Source organism: Pelophylax lessonae (assembly GCF_965119305.1).
Source record: "Pelophylax lessonae genome assembly, chromosome: 11".
NCBI classification, from domain to species: domain Eukaryota; kingdom Metazoa; phylum Chordata; class Amphibia; order Anura; family Ranidae; genus Pelophylax; species Pelophylax lessonae.
In genome coordinates, this window is record NC_138778.1 from 65,567,456 (window position 1) to 65,587,545 (window position 20,090).

The 20,090-nt window shown below is 43.4% G+C and overlaps 1 protein-coding gene across 1 annotated transcript in view; it reads left to right on the forward strand.

The window, feature by feature from the left end:
* The window catches only part of ST6GALNAC1 (ST6 N-acetylgalactosaminide alpha-2,6-sialyltransferase 1), a gene marked incomplete at both ends in the record, with an annotated part of 243,784 nt that overhangs the window by 119,331 nt on the left and 104,363 nt on the right, over positions 1–20,090 (forward strand). The window contains one exon of the mRNA XM_082272737.1: positions 18,260–18,707. Within this exon, the coding sequence (XP_082128863.1) occupies positions 18,260–18,707 (448 nt within the window). The remainder of the gene's footprint in view (positions 1–18,259; positions 18,708–20,090) is intronic.

Below are 20,090 nucleotides of genomic sequence, written 5' to 3' on the forward strand. Positions count from 1 at the left end.
GATCCGGTTTGTGGGGGGGGGGCCTGGATTGTATCGTGTGGGGGGGGGGGAATCAGTGCTGGGGGTGAAGGGGATAGTAAAGTAGAGTTGGGGGAGTAGGTTTAGGTAAAAGTAGCGGGCGGGAGATAGAGAGGCTGGGGACAGGAAAGCAGCAGTATTGGGGGGTCACATTTGAGGTAATAACTCTGATCAGCGGATTGTAATCCGCTGATCAGAGTTATAGAATTGTTCAGCAGAGTCTTCTGAACAATTCTGCTATAAGTTTATAATCATTGAAGTGACCATGAGCTTATAGCCGAGGGAGAAATGCCGAACAGACCTAGCAGTGAAAGGGTTAAAAGCCTGTGCTGCTACCAATGCAAGTAATGCATCAGCGGTAGTGAAAGGGTTGAATGGCTGAATTCAGTGCATTTGCCTAGCCTTCAATCACACTAGGCAAATACATATTATGTGTACTGCTGCTTAAATGTGTTTACCTTTTGTCTTGTTTGAATACTTACATAGTTATTAGTTCTAGTGTGCAGGTAAATGTAGTGTAGATAACAAATATATTAGTTAACGGTGAAAAAACTGCGGTAAAATAATGCATGCGGAAACAATTGTTCAAATGTTCAATTCACTAAGAATTGTGCAGTAAATAACTACTGCGGTAAAGTTTCCATAATGCGGTAATTATCACATATTTTCATTCTGTAAATTATTGCATTGAGCTAAATGTAAAGAAAACATGTTGGCTATTAAAAATTATAAAAAAAAAAACAGCATGGGGTCCCCCCCCAATGCATACCAGGCCCTTCGGGTCTGGTTTAGATTTTAGGGGGAACATACTTACATAGTAGTTGAGGTTGAATAAAGACAATAGTTCAGTGGTTCTTAACCTTGTCGGAGGTACTGAACCCCACCAGTTTCATATGCGCATTCACCGAACCCTTCTTAATTGGAAAAATAAAATATGATTTTTTCAAATTCAAAACATAGGTATATATTTAGGTATATATTTATACATAGGTGCACAAAATGAACAAAACCATTAAAGAACAAAACCATTAATAACAAAGAACAAAACCATTAAAACATGGGGTGTCAGGAGGGCACACACTGGGGTGGGGGGTTGGGAGGGCATGCCATGGGGTGTCAGGAGGGCACACACTGGGGGGGGGAGGTGTTGGGAGGGCGTACCATAGGGTATCAGGAGGGCACACACTGGGGGGGGGGTTGGGAGGACATACCATGGGGTATCAGGAGGGAGCACACTGGGGGGTGGTGTTGAGAGGGCATACCATGGGATGCCAGAAGGGCACACACTGGGGAGGGGGGGGGTTGGGAGGGCATACAATGGGGTGTAAGGAGGGCACACACTGGGGGGGAGGTGTTGGGAGGGCATACCATGGGGTATCGGGAGGGCACACACCAGGGGACATTCACAATGCTTTATTGAGCTAAATGAAAAGGACATGCATTTCCATTTGTCAGCTAACAGCACCTCTATGCTAAGCTGCAGTAACTCAGCAGACTTGGCATAGAGGTGCTTGTAAACTAATCCACCATGTACAGCTAGCTGAGCCTACCTCCAGGAACATTCACTCGGCTCCCTCTGTTCAGCTGCTCCCACTTCCCTCTTCCAGGGGGGCGCGATCTCCACAATCAGGTACATCCCCATCCTGCCCACTCAAGCCGCCTGCAGGAGATAGGCAGGAAACCTGCTGGGGGAGGTACAGGGGGCGGAGCGTGAAGTGTCTATGTGTAATGGCTGTGAGTTGTCCCAACCGCAGCTCTGATTTCCCGGGGTGCGCTCGGCCTCACAATCAGTAATATTTTCTCGGGGGGAGCAATTGCCCCGTTGCCCCCCCCCGCCGAACCCGCGAGACTGACTCACCGAACCCCTGGGGTTCGATCAATAGTTCATCCAGTTCAATAGTTCATCCAGTTCAACCTGTGTAGGTGTGTGTGGACGTATTTATTTCCCATACCCCTGAATGTTTTGATCCTTGAGATGTACATCCAAGAGTCTTTTAAAAGTAGCCATGCTCCCTGCAGTTACTACCATTTGTGACAGAGAATTCCACAGTCTTGTAGCCCTTACAGTAAAGAACCCCCTGCGTAGCCTGAGGTTAAATTTCTTCTCCTCTAAACGCATTGTATGGCCTCGTGTCCTCATGCATTCCTTGCGACTGAATATTTTTTTTTCTATGCTCAGATCACTGTTGAGATATTCATAAATCCATATCATGTCCCCTCTCAGGCGTCTCTTCTCCAGGGAGAATAAATCAAGCGCTTCTAAACACTCTTCGTAATTAAGGTCCTCTAATCCCCTAATAAGTTTTGTTGCCCTTCTCTGTACTCTATCTAGCTCCAATACATCCCTTGTGAGGACTGGCGACCAGAACTGGACAGAATACTCCAGATGTGGTCGGACCAGAATTTTATAAAGTGGTAGGATTATAGTTTTATCTCTGGAATACATCCTCCTCCTTCTTAGGGCTCTTTCACACGAGCGGTCCGATCAGATCCGCCTGTCAGTTTTTTAGGCGGATCTGATCGGATCCTCCATGCAGCTCTATGGGGCAGCGGGTGTCAGCGGAGACACCTCCGCTGACACCCACTGCCATCCGCATCCGATCCTGTGCTGAAATCTGGACGGATGGAAACCCTATTTTTCCATCCGTTCAGTAATCGGAGCGGAGCGGATCTGATGAGAACGGACAAGCGGTCCGCTCTCCTCCGATCCCCCATAGAGGGCAGCGGAGACGGAGCTGTCATCCGCCCGGCTCAGCGGGGATCGCGGATCGATCCCAGCTGAGCAACACGGATCCGCCTGCGGAGGTGGACCGTGTGAAAGAGCCCTTATGCATGCCAATATTCTGCCGGCTTTGGCAGCTGCAGCTTGACATTGCATGCTATTGCTTAGTCTATCTTCTACTAAGACCCCAAGATCTTTCTCCATTTTTGATAGCCCCAGAGGTTCCCCCCTAGCGTGTATTTTGCTTTTATGTTATTGTTCCCAAGTGAAATACCTTGCACTTATCCACATTAAACCTTATTTGCCATGTAGTTGCCCACTCTGTTATTTTGTTCAGGTCATTCTGTAAGATTTCTGCCTTACGATGTGAAGTTATTGTCCTGCTCAATTTTGTGTCATCTGCAAAAACTTAGATCGAGCTACTGACCACGTCCTCAATGCTATTTATGAATAAATTGAACAAAATTGGTCCCAGAACTGAGCCAAGAAAAGGGGGGGGTGCAATCCCCACTGTAGAACAAAGATACAGTATAAATAACATTCAAGATAGGGTTATCATGGTAGTACATAGAAAAGAACATTACAGTACAATCATGGGTACACCAGGCTGAAAACAGATGAGCGCAATGACATCCACAGGTATTGCAGTTTGAAGCTTAGGGAGGAAAAAGAGAGGAAAAAGAGAGGAAAGTGAGAAAGGAAAGCTGAGGAAGGGGGAAATGGTGAAGGAAAGCCAAGAGAGAAGGAAAGAAATCACTGAGGGTCAAGGGAGAGGGTACTCGAACAACTTCAAATTTCACTAGGCAGGGATCAGGGAAGTGGAGCAAAGCATGTTAATAAGAGGATGTGCATCATCTTTAGAAGAGGCTTCCTTCTGGGACAACAGTCATGCAGACCAATTTGATTCAGTATGCAGCGTATGGTCTAAGAACTGACAAGCTGACCCCCCCACCCCTTCAACCTCTGCAGCAAAGCTGGCAGCATTTTTTGGTCGACCATGGCAAGGCCTGTTCTGAGTGGAACCTGTCCTATTAAGCCGTTGTATGGTCTTTGCCACTGTGCTGCAGCTCAGTTTCAGGGTCTTGACCATCTTCTTATAGCCTAGGCCATCTTTATGTGGAGCAACAATTCTTTTTTTCAGATCCTCAGAGAGTTCTTTGCCATGAGGTGCCATGTTGAACTTCCAGTGACCAGTATGAGAAAATGAGAGTGATAACACCAAACTGTATTGACTGTAATTGACCTTGTAACACTAATGAGTCACATGACACCGGGGAGGGAAAATGGCTAATTGGGCCCAATTGGGACATTTTCACTTAGGGGGTGTACTCACTTTTGTTGCCAGTGGTTTGGACATTAATGGCTGTGTGTTGAGTAATTTTGAGGGGACAGCAGATATACACTATTATACAACCTGTACACTCACTATTTACATTGTAGCAAAGTGTAATTTATTTAATGTTATCACATGAAAAGATATAATAAAATATTTACAAAAATGTGAGGGGTGTACTCACTTTTGTGAGATACTGTGAATAAATTCGCTTTTTACTGGTACCCTAGGCAAAACGAGCATTTCAACACTGCAGGGGTATTCTTTTTACCTCTTCTCGTCGGCCATATGCATAAATCTGGCCTCTAGGCAGGTGGGCTTTAACACCAAGAGTTTGCATATATGCAGCCCTATGTAAACATTTTTTTTGTGTTCTTTTGAGCTTCCCAGCATAGTCACCATTTGAGACCAGAAAGCTCCTGATGCATACTTGCAATCAGAGCTTTCTGATCTTGTGACCCCTGTGACAGCCAATCACAGTAGTCAGATGACCCAAATGCCCTCCTCCACCTCCTGGCATCTAGAAGCTCTTAAAGGGTTGGAAGGGGGCAGCAGAAAGGGGTTAATTTCCCATTAGGCATGGTAAGTAGCACTGTGTCTTAGTGATAAGTGCTCCTGTCTTGTAGCACTTGGGTCATTCGTTTGAATTGCAACCAGGACATAGTGCATGTTCTCCCTGTGCCTGACAAGGTTTCCTGTGCTCTGGTTTATTCTTACACCCCAAAGACATGAAGGCAGGCTAATTGGCTCTGTACAAATTGGATCTAGTATGCGAATGCATCTGAGATAGGGATCTATCACTTATTAAAGACAGAGCCACACTGTTAAAAAACAGACACACACACCGTGATCTTAATCATGCCCCAGAATCAGGCACATGGGGATCTGATCAAGAAAACCCCTGATTTTTTAGTTCCACCAGGAGAGGTAACATAACCATGCTGCCCGTTTCTCAAGGCTGCAGAGAATAATTCAGAAGAAGGTGGCTTAGAGTGTCCCTATGTGCTTAAGCCCATCATGGATGAAATTGAGGAGAATCAGCAAGGCTGGTGTGACAAAGCTGTGTGGGATCATTTTAATGTCCTAAAGCCTTACAGAAACCAATACTCTCCTGGAGTTCTGGAAGAGGTTCCTGAGTTGCAGAGATAGCTGAGGCCTGGGAAGGTTCATTTATAGAAAACAGTTTGTCTTTTTTGTCTCTGTCTGATTGTGTTTGTGAGCCCTATTAGGGCTGTTGCTACACACTGCTGGCGGTCACTATTGTTTATGAACAGAACCCTTGCCTAAGTCAGGTGGCAACCTGTGTCTTTAATAAGCGACATGTCATTCCATGTTATCTCAGGCTGGAAATGCAGAGAGAATCCCCGACTTTTGCGAAAGACGGCTGGACTTTTATACTATCAATCAGCAGTGGTTTATTTTTTTGTTTTTTCATGATCCTCCGTTTTTTTTATCTGCAGGTAAGAGCCTAGCCACAAGCTTGTGGCTAAGAGAAAAAAAACACAATGTTTATACGGACTAATGTTTTTTTTTCCTACTGTTGACATGGTTATAGTTAGTTGTTTGCTTTAGATAAGATATGTTTTTCTGCTCTTTTAAGCTGGGTTCACACTGGATTGTGGAGTGACTCACAGCAGGAGGTCTGGCGCGTTCCATTCTCCCTTCAGGTATTAATTCGGTCTGAATTTTTGGCTGAATTTGGACCTGAAACAAACAGACCAGAAGACGCACACAAATATCCTGCAAACTGCTCTGCAGCTGTCTCAGAGCTGTGTGAACTGGCTCCATTGAGAGACTGTCACAAGCTCCTGACATGCAAATTGGATGTGGGGAAACATGCATACAGTTCACACCAGTGTGAACCCAGCCTTACAGGTTGCAGAGAATGTCTCCATGTCAAACTAATGCATTTCAGCGCCAGTCATTCAAATATATTGATCTGTGTCTATTTCACTTTTTGTACCACTGGGTGGTGGTAGAGTACTAGAAACAAAGTAAGGAACTTTAAGGGGTCAATTTACTAAAACTGGAGAGTGCAAAATCTGGTACAGCTGTGTATGGTATCCAATTAGCTTCTAACTTCAGCTTAAAGTGGAGTTCCACCCTATTTTTATACTTACCTCCATCTTCTCGCTCCGGGTCACCTGAAAAAGAAATGGATAATCGCATTTTTTTTTTTTTTTTTTACTTACCTCGTAGCGAAGAAAAAATACTTACCTTACTTCCTTCTTCCTCCTTCCTCGGCCGCGGCCCGTCGTCACTTCCTGGCTCTGCAATGATTCCTGGGAGCTGAACGTCATAGCTCCCAGGAATCATTGCGCCTGCACCGGCCCCGACGTCAGTTCCGGGTCGCGCGCGTCATCCCCTTCTAAACAGCTTCTGGGCATGCCCAGAAGCTGTAGAGGGATGACGCGCGCGACCCGGAAGTGACGTCGGGGCCGGCGCAGAGCATCGTGGGACCAAAGAAGGCGGAAGAAGACGCCGAAGGGGATCTCGCTGGCTTCAAGCTGCCCACATCTGAGATGGCAGCGCTGGACAAGACGTTTGCAAGGTAAGTATTTGTCCTAACAGGTAAGTGCAACCCGGGACAGATCAGAGGCTAGCCATTGTGGAATGTACTAGCCCTGACTGTCCCGGGGGTATTAAAAAAAAAAAAAAAAAAATCCAGGGTGGAACTCCGCTTTAAGTTAAGCTTTGACAAGAAAACCTGGATGCTGATTGGTTTCTCTGCAGAGCTGCACCATATTTTGTTCTCTCCCATTTTAGTAAATTAATCCCTAAGTGTTATACCCAGAGTTGTATAAAGTACTCGAAACCCATACTTGAGTAAAAGTACAAGTGCTCGAACAAAAAGTGACTTGAGTAGAAGTGGAAGTGCTCAATCAAATAGTGACGAGTAGAAGTACTAAAGTATTCAACATTTTTTGTACTTAAGTATTGCAAGTAGTTTTTAAAAAAATTTTGCTACTCAAGTACTGAAAGAAAAAGTACCAGTAGTTTTGAAAAAAAAATTGCTACTCAAGTACTGAAAGTAAAAGTACAAGTACTGTGTTATGTAGTTATTAAAGAAAGAAGTCAAAAGTTTGAACATCATATTGTTTTTTATTATTTCAAATGCAGCTTTTATTTATACATACAGTAGCTTTTATTTTTCGTATGCGCTGATAATTGAGCTTCATGAAACCTGCCATCTACTGTTCTGGCAGTGGTAATTTTTATAATTGTAACGAGTAACTATGCAGCACAAAAAAAAAATATCGGAGTAGAAGTATTGAAATCATCGAAAAAATGTAGTGAAGTAAAAGTGGAAGTGGGAGAAAAAAAATCGACTCCAGGAAAGTACAGATACCGCCTTTCGGTACTTAAGTACAGTAGTGAAGTAGTTCCACTTAGTTACTATACATCTCTGGTTATACCCTAATGTTTTAAAAAGTGATGTGCTATTAATGCACTAGAGGATCATTTATGAGGAAATGTTGCTTCAAAACAAAATGCTATGGGTATGTTTTCTGCTGTTTTGTCCTCTTGCAGATAAACAACTCTGCAATTCGAGAGAAAATGTATTGCACTATTTTTTGTACATTGGTCCACTGATTACCAATAGATAGCTAGTGGTAGGGATCTACCTCACATGAGCTACTGATGTTTTATTACTTTATCTGTAAAAGTACCTGTCATGGTATGGCTAACTTTTCCTAGTGACAGGGGTTGATTTACTAAAGGCAAATAGACTGTGCTCTTTGCAAAGTGCAGTTGCATTCTGCAAGTGCAATTGCTCCAGAGCTTAGTCAGAGGGGGTGCATCCTTTCATGCACCTAAAATAATTTGTATATTTGTACAGTATAAAGATGTCTATATATTTTTTTCACGTAAATTATTTGTACATTCGTTTCTTTCCCTTTTCCCCCTTTCCAAGTCTGTGGGATATTCCTAATTTTTGTGGAATTTTTGTAGGAGGCGGCTGCCTCAGAGCCAATGGGGACATGGCTCATTTTTTGGTGGGGGGTGGATGTAGTACCCTCCTAGGTAGGTGCTAGCAAGAGGCATATGGCTGGCCCTGTCTGCATATCAGGGGGACCTGATCATTTCCTTAGGCTGTCATGTGCTTCTCAGGGTGTCTATTGAGTCTGGGGAGTCTCCCCACTGTGTCCAATGAGGATTCTTATTGGACAGTGGAAGAAACCTGACCAATAGCACACCAGGACTTGTATCCATCTCAGAGGGCAGAATCTGCCGCAAAGCATCCTGGGAGAGGATATAAGTCTGAGGGGAGCACATGAGGCAGCATCTTTGGCAGGAAGCAGAGTCCCAGGAGGAGGATGACAGCTGTCTCTCCTCCTGTCAGCGCAAGTGAGAGTGTCCTGGGCGGTCGGCCTAGAGGACGAAGGTTGAGCTGGGCTGCAGAGAGGGATCCAGAGTGCTGTGGACTGAGTGGAGCTGCTGAGCAGAAGTTTCGGGGAAAACAGTCTTGTGAGTACTTGGGACTGCCCAGGGGTCTGCCTAGGAGAGGGGACCACTCCAGAAGGTCAAGGGGATCCAGGAGCCAGCTAACCTGAGGAGAAGGAACAGAGAAAGGGGGTGCCGTTGCGGGCCCTGAAGTGTTTAGCAGCGCAGCAGCAGCATACGTAGCTACCTCAGCAAGGAGTGCTTAGGGAGATAAAGAAAGGAAAGTGAGAAAGCAGTCCAAGGTCAGTTTGGATTAACAGGCAGAATGTCAGCGTTAACCAGCGTCAAGTCAGCGGCAAGAAGCATTTTCAGCTGTCCCTAGCAAATTGTGCATAGTTGAGCCAAAGGAGTATCCCACTCATTCCCTTCTCACATCTAAGTTCTCAAATAAACTCACACTTGGAGAAATATGCACAAGGGTACTTTTTTTGCACCCGGTGGCCCAGGGGGACCCATATCCAGCAAAACGGCTGGGAATCCTGCTATATATATATATATATATATATATATATATATATACACACACACACACACGTATGTGTGTTTGAGTTAATGCAATAGGCTGTGCACACCTATGCCTTGGACACTGTAAGTAGGACCCTTTGGCTAGGACTCCAGGTATGCCTGTGCTATGGAGGTTAGATACCAGAGGTACAAGGACTGTGACTGCCTTTACACCCCCTTCTAGGTGAGTGCTACATGTATGTTGTCATTTTTTTTTTGGGTCTGGTCCTTTTGACACACTGAATAGGTTTTGCGTTTTGTTTCTTTATCAATGCACCAGCAGTTCTGACAAGCTCATATTTTTCAAACTGTTATTTCCTTTATGTTGCTTTGAAAACATTTACATCAAACTCCTAACCCACACTAACATTTTTATAACTGTTTTATACTGCTGACAATACATAAGTAGTGTTTGTAATTGTGAATTTGTTATGTCAGTGTTCTCATTTGCCATACCTTGCATGTTTAGTTTTAGTGCTGTAATAGATATTGCTTTAAATAGCATTCAGAAAGTCTAAATAAAAATCATTTTAAGCTCAGTAATGGAATTAATAATTCAAAATTATGCTGAGAAAGCTAAATGATGTTCTTCAGAACTGATGATTGCAACCACCCAAGAAATATGTGGGCATGTTAACCTTTTAGACTTAAGTCAGAGTTATGGGAAAAGACAATATCATGGGTGCCTGTATGCAGGTCTAATCACAAGGAAACCAGCATTGTTCAGCACTTTCATTTCTGAGTGTACCTAAAATATATATTTCAGTTATGGGTCTCCAGATGAGAAACTTTTTAACAAAAAAAATTTACTTAGTTATTTATTTAGAACTAAAGACAATGTTGAAAAAATAGGTGCGCTAAACAATAAAAATTAATTACCAAAGTGACACATGTGCACAATGTAAACAATAAATAAACATATACAAATGACAATATATCAAAGTGATGGTGATTCAGTGAAACTGCAAAACTCAAATGAGTGCAACAACTGATAAGAGTCCACAAAATCCAAAAATCTTCACCAAGTGATATATAATGAAATAGTGAGGGAACTTGAAGTGATATTTCCAGTGCTGTGAAATGAAGATTCCCACCACCGACAGGCTTTCCTCCTTACCAGATAAGATAAGGTTAGGTGCAGAGTAAAACTCTAATCAATCGGTTGGAAAGGAGGAAACTTCCACTGCAATTCCACCCTGTGGTATGATGCAAAATAGCCTCTTACCGGATGGCATGTATATCAAGGCACAGGAGATTCTCCTATGTGGATGTCCCTTCTGTTGATCGGATACCAATACTCTCCTCCGCTACCAATGTACGTCCGTATTCTTATTGACTCCCCGATGTATCATGTGAGGGACAAAGAATATGCGGACAATAGTGTAATACCCCCGAGAGAAGTTTATTGATAAGGTTATGCACTTACATAGGTTGCGGGAAAACGAACGACAGTACCGATGAGTCCGCCTATGCCCGGCTGCAGATCGGGCAATGCGTGACGTCTGTGGCAGCGCGACACGCCTCCTATTTGACGCGTTTCAGAGGTATCCGATCAACAGAAGGGACATCCACATAGGAGAATCTCCTGTGCCTTGATATACATGCCATCCGGTAAGAGGCTATTTTGCATCATACCACAGGGTGGAATTGCAGTGGAAGTTTCCTCCTTTCCAACCGATTGATTAGAGTTTTACTCTGCACCTAACCTTATCTTATCTGGTAAGAAGGAAAGCCTGTCGGTGGTGGGAATCTTCATTTCACAGCACTGGAAATATCACTTCAAGTTCCCTCACTATTTCATTATATATCACTTGGTGAAGATTTTTGGATTTTGTGGACTCTTATCAGTTGTTGCACTCATTTGAGTTTTGCAGTTTCACTGAATCACCATCACTTTGATATATTGTCATTTGTATATGTTTATTTATTGTTTACATTGTGCACATGTGTCACTTTGGTAATTCATTTTTATTGTTTAGCGCACCTATTTTTTCAACATTAATTTCACTAGGTACAGTTCAGGTAGCAGCTTCACTCCTATCAGCGCACCCACATTTTTGTAGAACTAAAGACAACCCTTTAGTCTCATTTTGTATAGTGTAAGGACCAGTTCACACAATAGAAATGCAGTCTGGATGCGTTTTTGGTGCGTTTTTGATGCAGTTCAGTGCATTCCCCCCCCCCCCCCTCTTTTCTTTTTTTTTTCTTAAGCTTAAAAAAGAACATGTGTGTGTTCCAGTGCATTTTTGGTGCATTTAGGTGCCTTCTGATGCATTCCAGTACAGTCCAGTGCTGGAAAAATGCAGCATGTTCTACTTTTTTTTTCTAGAACTGGAACGCACTTGAACTGCAAGTACTGGTATGAACTATGCCATCAGAAACCATATGACCTACTTTCCAAGAGTTTTTGAAAAAAACGCACTGGACTGCATGTGGTGTTAACTGGCCCAAAGAGAGGTTTAAAACCCCTTTCAGTTTTTTTTTTTTTTTTTTTGCAAAGTCTCGTTAAAAAAAAAAAGAGTAACAAACATGCTATACTTACCTCCTCTGTGCAGTTGGTTTTGCACAGAGTGGCCCGGATCCTCCTCTTCTTGGGTCCCTCTTCACTGCTCCCTGCCCCTCCCTCCCGTTGAGTGCCCCCACAGCAAGCAGTTTGCTATGGGGGCACCTGAGCCGAGTCACAGCTCCCTGTGTTTATTTCCACACAGAGCCATGACCCAGCCCTGCCCCCTCTCTCTCCTGATTGGCTGACTGACTTTGATTGACAGCAGTGGGAGCCAATTCACACCACACTGCTGTCTCAGCCAATGAGGAGGGGAGTCCTGGGCAGTTGAGACACTCCTGCAACATCGCTGGATAAAGATGGGCTCAGGTAAGTATTAGGGGGCTGAGGGGGGCTGCTGCACACAGAGGGTTTTTTGTATCTTAATGCAAAGAATGCATTAAGATAAAAAAAAAAAACCCTCTGCCTTTACAACTCCTTTTAGTTCCTGTCCCGTAACCAATACAGGAAGTGATGAGAAATACCTCCAAAGTGAGAGAATCCCTTGTGGTCAGCAGAGTCACCTGAACTAATGTCCCCATTGGAAGATTTCCCATCTATTACTGTTCTAATTTGGGGTTTTCTTTTACTTACACTTTATATGATAGTGGTAATTAGGACAAATAGAGAGAGTGAAACTCCTTAACAGGGGCACATACAACAATTAAGACCTGATGCGTGTTCTAATCCTTTTCCACTGTATCCAAAACTAAAAAGAAAAAGTTTTGTCTTTAGTTAGGCTCCTTTCATGCGAGGTAGATTCTGTTCCAATTAACAGGGGATCTATGAGCTGATCCTCTGCCAGGGTTGCCAACAGACAGTTTGTAAAAATCTGTGATTTTTACAACTGTCTGTAAATATCAGGGGCTGATAATTTGTCATGCTGTGTTGACCTTTAAATATCAATTGTCTTAAAAGTTCTGTTATTTTTTAGGTTGTCAGTGAAAAATGTGTTCCGTCAGTAAATGTTTTGTTTTGCCAGTAAAAAATGCTGTGGGCAGTTGGCAACACTGTCCCTTCTGAGTCCTCTTACTTTTTTTTGGTTTACACCTGCCTGTCTATAGGAATGAATGAACCTTCCAATCAGGTCAGCCTGAAAACTCCTAGGCTCCTTTTACACGGGCAACTCCGTGGGACAGAATCTGCTTGCTCAGCTGGGGGATCGCTCCGCTGATCCCCGCTGAGCAGGCGGATGACAGGTCCGTCTCCGCTCACTGTGCAGAGCAGAGATAGACACAGTCCAGCTTTCCCCTATGGGGACATCGGGTGAAAATGGGTTGCTTGTCCGTTTTCATCCGATCCGATCTGTTCCACCAGACAGATGGAAAATAGGACAACTATCCGTCAGGATTTTGTGGACAGGATCGGATAGCGACTGGGAGTCAGCGGACATGTCACCGCTGACATGCGCCGCTCCAGGGCCGGAGTGGGACTCATTTTCAGCCCTGGAGTTTCATGCCTTAGACTGGCCCACTTTAGTTCACGACTCCCTATATTAAAATAATGAAATTAAAACCTCTGAATATAAGTTTGCAATGGCGCACTGTTCTCTACAGCCTTGTAATTCATTCAGTGAGAGAGAGAGAGAGAAGGAGGAGTGAAATAAAGAGGGAAGGAGAGGCAGGGAGCGAGAGAGAGAGATAGAGAGGGGTGGAAAGAAAGAGGGAAGGAGAGAGAGAGAGCAAGTAGGTGGGGTGGAAAGAAAGAGGGAAAGACTGACCCCCCCCTACACTGACCCCTACACTGACCCCCCTACACTGACACTTCCCTTCACTGAACCCTTACACTGACCCCCCTACACTGACACTTCCCTTCACTGAACCCTTACACTGACCCCCCTACACTGACACTTCCCTTCACTGAACCCTTACACTGACCCCCCTACATTGACCCCTTCACTGACACCTACACTGACCCCCCTACACTGACACCTACACTGACCCCCCTACACTGACCCCTTCACTGACACCTACACTGACCCCCCTACACTGACCCCTTCACTGACACCTACACTGACCCCCCCCCCCCACCTTGCAGCAGTGGCATCTGTAAACCTCTAGCTGCTGCCTCTGCAGCTTAAACGGCGGGAGTGATAGGGAGCTGTAAAATGAGGCTCAGCAACATGTTTTATTGCCTGCCAACCGCAAGTGTAAATGAGCCCATGGCTAGGTTCACACTGTTACAGGTGGTTGCATGTGCGGGACAGCGTGTAAATGGCACCTATTTCCCCAACCACCTGCAGGAAAAATTCCCTGCTCTTTTACAGATGCGCAAGGCTGCCATTTATTCCTTTTGGCACTCCCGCGCATCTGAAAATGCAGCACATTTTTTGGTGCGGGAAATTGCATGGTACTTTTGCACCATGCGATTTTGCTGCGGCTGCGTTTTCATAAAGGTGCAGGGACCTTTTTCCTGTGTTTCCTGCAGGTACAGTAGCCCATTTAAATGAATCGGCTGCTGTGCCTGCGCAAATGTGAGTCACAGAAAACGCATTAGTGTGAACCTGATATAATAGTCACCTAAATGGAAAATACATACAGCAAGGTGCCTCCAACATATTTTACTGTAATAGCACAAAGTCACTTTAAAAAATATTTCTGCTGAGTACTCCCCTATTTATCAATCATATCCACAGTGCTCAGCTGAAAAGAGCAGAATATCACTGCATTGTGCAAGTGCTATAGATATTCGCGCCAAAATGATTACTAAATTAATTAAATTATATATAGCGGTGAACAAGACTGCAGCTACCCTACAATCACCAATAGGGAAAGAGTACTCTACTAATATTAAGAAGCTATGCTTCAATTAGGCAGCGCATATCTTGTCTTCCAAAATTGTGCTGAAATGTATGTATTATACTATAGTGACATGGACTTTTAAATAATAGCAATCCTTATAAATAATTATTAAAGTGCATAAATGTCAAAAATTTATAAAATATACATAAAGTGCTCTGTGACATTCATGTAAACATCCGTACCCAAAAGAATATAACTGTGTGTATATAACACTGCAATCAATTAAAGTGCTTAGTGCTAATGAAATACCCAATTAAATACAATTATATATATATATACATATATATATATATATATATATATATATATATAACACTTCAAACAAATAAAAGTGCTTTTGTGCTCAGTGCTACTATAATTTGATCACTCAAAGTTCAGTGCAAAAAAATTGTCCAATATTCTCCCAGTGAAGTATTTGCGACCATGCAGGGGAACAGTGGTGGTGGGTATCTCCTATTCACCCGTGCAGTATTATCTGGGGTGTGAGCTTACCAGAGGGATATGATCCCTGTTACCTTATGGCAACCAGGATCCTGAACGCTTTTTAGCTAATATTTAGCCGTTGAATGGTCCTCTCGTCCACTTTTCCTCTGTTTGGGATCACCTATATGTCTCAGGGTAAGTAATAGGAGAGAGACAAGGGACTTCTCATGGTGTAGTATGTTCAATAATCGTATCCTTTATTACGGGTTAATTAAAACTCATACAAAATATAAAATCAATTAATGCCTATGTAGCATTATGCTGAATAGCTGTATATACTAATTACCGGATCATGGAGAATAGCAAGCCCTCAGGTGCAAATCACGTCGCTCCTTCCCGGCTACTAGTCCAGCATCCGGCGTGCGTTCCAGCTAAACTCTGCAGGGAGGCGGATCCTGGTTGCCATAAGGTAACAGGGATCATATCCCTCTGGTAAGCTCACACCCCAGATAATACTGCACGGGTGAATAGGAGATACCAACCATCACTGTTCCCCTGCATGGTTGCGATTACTTCACTGGGAGAATATTGGACAATTTTTTTGCACTGAACTTTGAGTGATCAAATTATAGTAGCACTGAGCACAAAAGCACTTTTATTTGTTTGAAGTGTTATATATATATGTATATATATATATATATATATATATATATATATATATATATATATAATTGTATTTAATTGGGTATTTCGTGAGCACTAAGCACTTTAATTGATTGCAGTAATATATACACACAGTTATATTCTTTTGGGTACGGATGTTTACATGAATGTCACAGAGCACTTTATGTATATTTTATAAATTTTTTACATTTATGCACTTTAATAATTATTTATAAGGATTGCTATTATTTAAAAGTCCATGTCACTATAGTATAATTCATATATTTCAGCACAGTTTTGGAAGACAACATATGCGGTGCCTAAGTAAAGCATAGCTTCTTAATATTAGTAGATCTCTGCATTGTACCTGTAATTCTTCAGTGTTCTTGGGTTTAATCTGGGCATCTTCTGTCTGCTTCTGTCCCCGTCTGTCAGCCCGCCCACCACCTGAATTGCTTTAGTGTTCTTAGCTCTGCGTGCCAGGGATGTAGTCCCGACATTTTCTTCCTCTTCTGCCGGCCTCTATCCCCGCCCACTGGCCCGCCCACCACGTACAGCACTTCCCTAGACCATTAACTACAGTTCTGATAGGAGGTGGGCGGGGACAGAAGATGCAGAAAATGCCAGGACTCAACCTAGACACAGAACTAAGAATACTAAAGCAATGCAGGTGGTGGGCGGGCTTACGGTCGGGACAGAAGCAGACAGAAGATGCTGACAGTAAACCCGAGCCCTAAGCACTTCACCTCCGCTGCGCCCCCCCTCCCCTTTCCTACAATAAATTGTTCCACCCCTTGTACCGGCCCTGCACTGGACCAGCCCACCGGGAATTCTCCCAATGCTCCCGATTGGCCAATCCGGGCCTGCGCCGCTCCACAGGGGTGAATGCAGGGTCTGATCAGACAGCCCATGTGAAAGGGGCCTTGGGTGGACCTCTTTGGAACACCAATCTGTAAGGAACCTTATACTTCAAGAAAACCGTAGTAAGTGAGGCATGATGCCAAACAAACTGAAACATAAATTTAGGGTTTACATAAACTTTAACTTCTATAATGCTCAATGCTGACTATTATCATCAATACATTTTCAGGATCAGGTAATGGCTGCAACAAGTAAATTTAATTTGTTATATGTTTATTTATGTATGCAGTGCTGGGACAAGGACATATAGAGCCAAGGGCGAACAAGCCAAACTGCTCCCCCATCAAGATGTATGAGCATTATGTGTCAGCAAATACCTCCCCCTAAAAAAAAAAAATTGAGCACTAATCGGCATTCTTTCCCTGTAAGCATAAATTCCGCTTCCTCTGAGTACAAATCTGTCCCCCTGCTGAACCCCCCCGCCCCCCATCCCTTAAACCCCCCAGCTCAAATGCCCCTTCTCCCAAAAAAAAATCACCCCTCCTAGCAAAAATCCTCTACCCCTAAAAATTCCCCTCTTAGGACACATCTTCCCCTCCACCCACTCCAAATTTCCCCCTCCCAGCGCAAATCCCCCCATCCCCCCTCCTAGCACAAGTATTCTTCCTACATCCCCCTTCCTGACACAAATCTCCCTGAATTACTACTCTTAGCACACCCCTCCTACCACATCCCCTCCTAGAACAATACTTATCCCCTGCCACCCCCTAAATTTCCCCTTTCAACACAAATCCCCTCACCTCACATGATACCGCAGCGACCAGGGCAGCCGCTCCTGACCACCCCTTGTCCTGGACCAGTATGTATGCATGTACAGTATATCACATAAATATTAGAACTCATATCATATATAAATAGGAGTCTAAAAAGAAAGTTTAAAGCAAAGCTCTAAGGCCCCGTTCACATAGGGGCGATCCGACTTCGGGGGGCGACCTCCGAGGTCGCGGTGCGAGCAGCGCGCCGCGACCTCGGAGCGGCCGCCACGGACTTCATAACATTGAAGTCTATGGCGGTCGCCTCCGGGTCGCCCCAAAGAAGCTCCGGACCCTTTTTCTAAGTCGGAGCGACTTGTGTCGCTCCAATTAGAATGGGTCCGCAGCTTCCCTATGGAAGGCGACCTACGGCGACCTGTGAGGCGCCCAGGTCGCCTCACAGGTCGCCTTAGTGTGAACGGGGGCTAATGGGGTTGAGCCATATTTTATTCTGTATTTGTTTACACTTATTTTTTTATATCTTTTTTACTATATGTCCATAATCTTTGTTTTTCAAATAAACTTTTAATAATGGGTTTCACTCATGACAAGGGATTGCCAGAGCACTATGGGTTTTCTAAAAAGAAATGGGTTTTCTTTCAGACATTGTGTTTCTGATAGACACCTAGGAGGTGCCATCTGAAGTAAGGAGGAAAAGCCATTGTTTGCGTGTGTGTTAATGTCAGCTTCAGCTACTGAACTCTGTAAACGGAAGGAAAGTTTTCAAGAGGGGAGACAAGCTACCCCTGGAAAATATGTGAAAGGAGCTGCAACATTCAACTGCTGGCTGAGTGTACTGTGTGTCCATCCAAAACTTTCTTGTACAAGTTTTGAATACAGTTAGGTAGTATTGGAGCCCCTGTCGGGTTTTACTGCCCTCAGTTGCTGTCTCAGTGGCAATGGTTTTCCTAGACAGGAAGAAAGAAAAAATCTGCAACAGGGATTTAGAAAGCAATAAAAAATCAGAGGTTTTTATCCTTTCCCACTGTATCTAAATCTAATAAAAAGCTTGAAATGGATATACATTTGAAATGCAAACTAATACTGCAAATAATATGAATTATTTTGTGTTTACTTAACTGAAAAATAAATAAAGTTCTTGTAACCCCCCCCCCCCCTATTTTTGATTTTCAGTGTAACCTCAAAGTCGGAAAGCATTTTGCCTTCGTTAACGGTTGCCTATGAATTAGAAGGTTATGAAACAGAGGCACCTACGAAAAGTGTCACTGAAACACATTCATTTCATAAAACAAAATCAAGATTTTCTACTCTCACCATAGCCAACAGTGATACATCTACAAAAGTCTTATTAACAGTTCTGACAAAGACTGTTCACCCATTATTTACACATGGCGGAAAAACAACAAAGACGAATTTCCCAACGACAGAGAAGAATATCTTAACAAGTAAAGAGCTGCCACTTCAAACTCAGCTTGCAAGGCCCACCAGCCCATGGAAAGTACAGCAAGTGAGTCTTGTCAAACAAACTATTGCCATGCCACTTCAGGCAAACAGTTTTACATCCGAGCCAGAATGGGAAATCGAGGAAGAATATACTCTAGCTGCATCTGCCTCCAAGACTGTGAGTACTTCTTTCATAAAGGTGTAGGTTAACTTTATATATCTTGGGATTAAAGGCTTTGGAAAAATGAATTTTTGCACCTACCTCCATTTTAAGATAAATTTCAGACAAACAGCCTAACCACTTTACCCCCAGGCAATTTTTTGCGTTAAGGCACTCTATTACTTTAACTGATAATTGCACAGTCAGGCGACACTGTACCCAAATAAATTTGATGTCCTTATTTTCCCACAAATAGAGCTTTCTTTTGGTGGTATTTGATCACCTCTGTGGTTTTTATTTTTTGCGCTATAAACAAAAAAAGAGCTACAATTATGAAAAAAAACAAAACAATATTTTTTACTTTCTGCTGTAAAACATTGAATAAAAAAATGTAAAAAATCTAAATTCTTCATCAATTTAGGCCAATATGTATTCTGCTACATGTTTTTGGTAAAAAAAAAATCCCAATAAGTGTATATTGATTGGTTTACGCAAAAGGTAGCGCGTTTACAAACTATGTGATATTTTATTGGCATTTTTATTTATTTATTTATTACTAGTAATGGCGGCGATCTGCGATATGTGATTTTGAAACCTGACGCTTATGACACTTTTTTGGGGACCAGTGACATTAATACAGTGATCAGTGCTAAAAATATGAACTGTTACTGTAATTACATTGGCAGGGAAGGGGCTAACATCAGGGGATATCAAAGGGTTAAATGTGTCCCTAAGGGGTGCTTGCTTCTTGTGTGGGGGGGGGTTGCTCTGACTGGGGGAAGACAGAGATCTGTGTTCTTGCTTAGCAGAAACACAAGATCTCTATCTTCTCCCCTATCAGAACGGCGACGTGCCTTGGTACATGGGCAGACCACTGTTCTGCCTCTCGTGGGATCGATTGCGGGTGGCTGGCAGACATCTGGTCTCGCTGATTGGCTCCGCCTTTGTCCAATAAGCACACAATTGCACCTACAGCGGCGCGCCCGCGCCACCTAGTGGCTATAGCACGAAATGACGTACAGGTATGTGTTTACGTGCAAAAGAGCCACTTTGTCGCAGTAAATGTACGATGGGGAGTCACCAAGTGGGTAATACACAGATGAGATACAGAAACTGTTTTACCTAACAAAGAATTGGTATTTCAGGCCATACAGTCCTAAAATGTACATAGGTCTGCCACACTGCATCAGGAGTAGTGATGGGCCCAACACCCCCCTGTTCGGTTCGCCCCAGAACATCTCAAACAGGGAAAAGGTTCTAGCGAACATGCAAACTCTATTAAAGTCTATGGGACACGAACATGAAAAATCAAAAGTCCTCATTTTAAAGGCTTATATGCAAGTTGTTGCCATAAAAAGTGTATGGGGACCTGGATGATGCCCTGGGGGACATGTATCAATG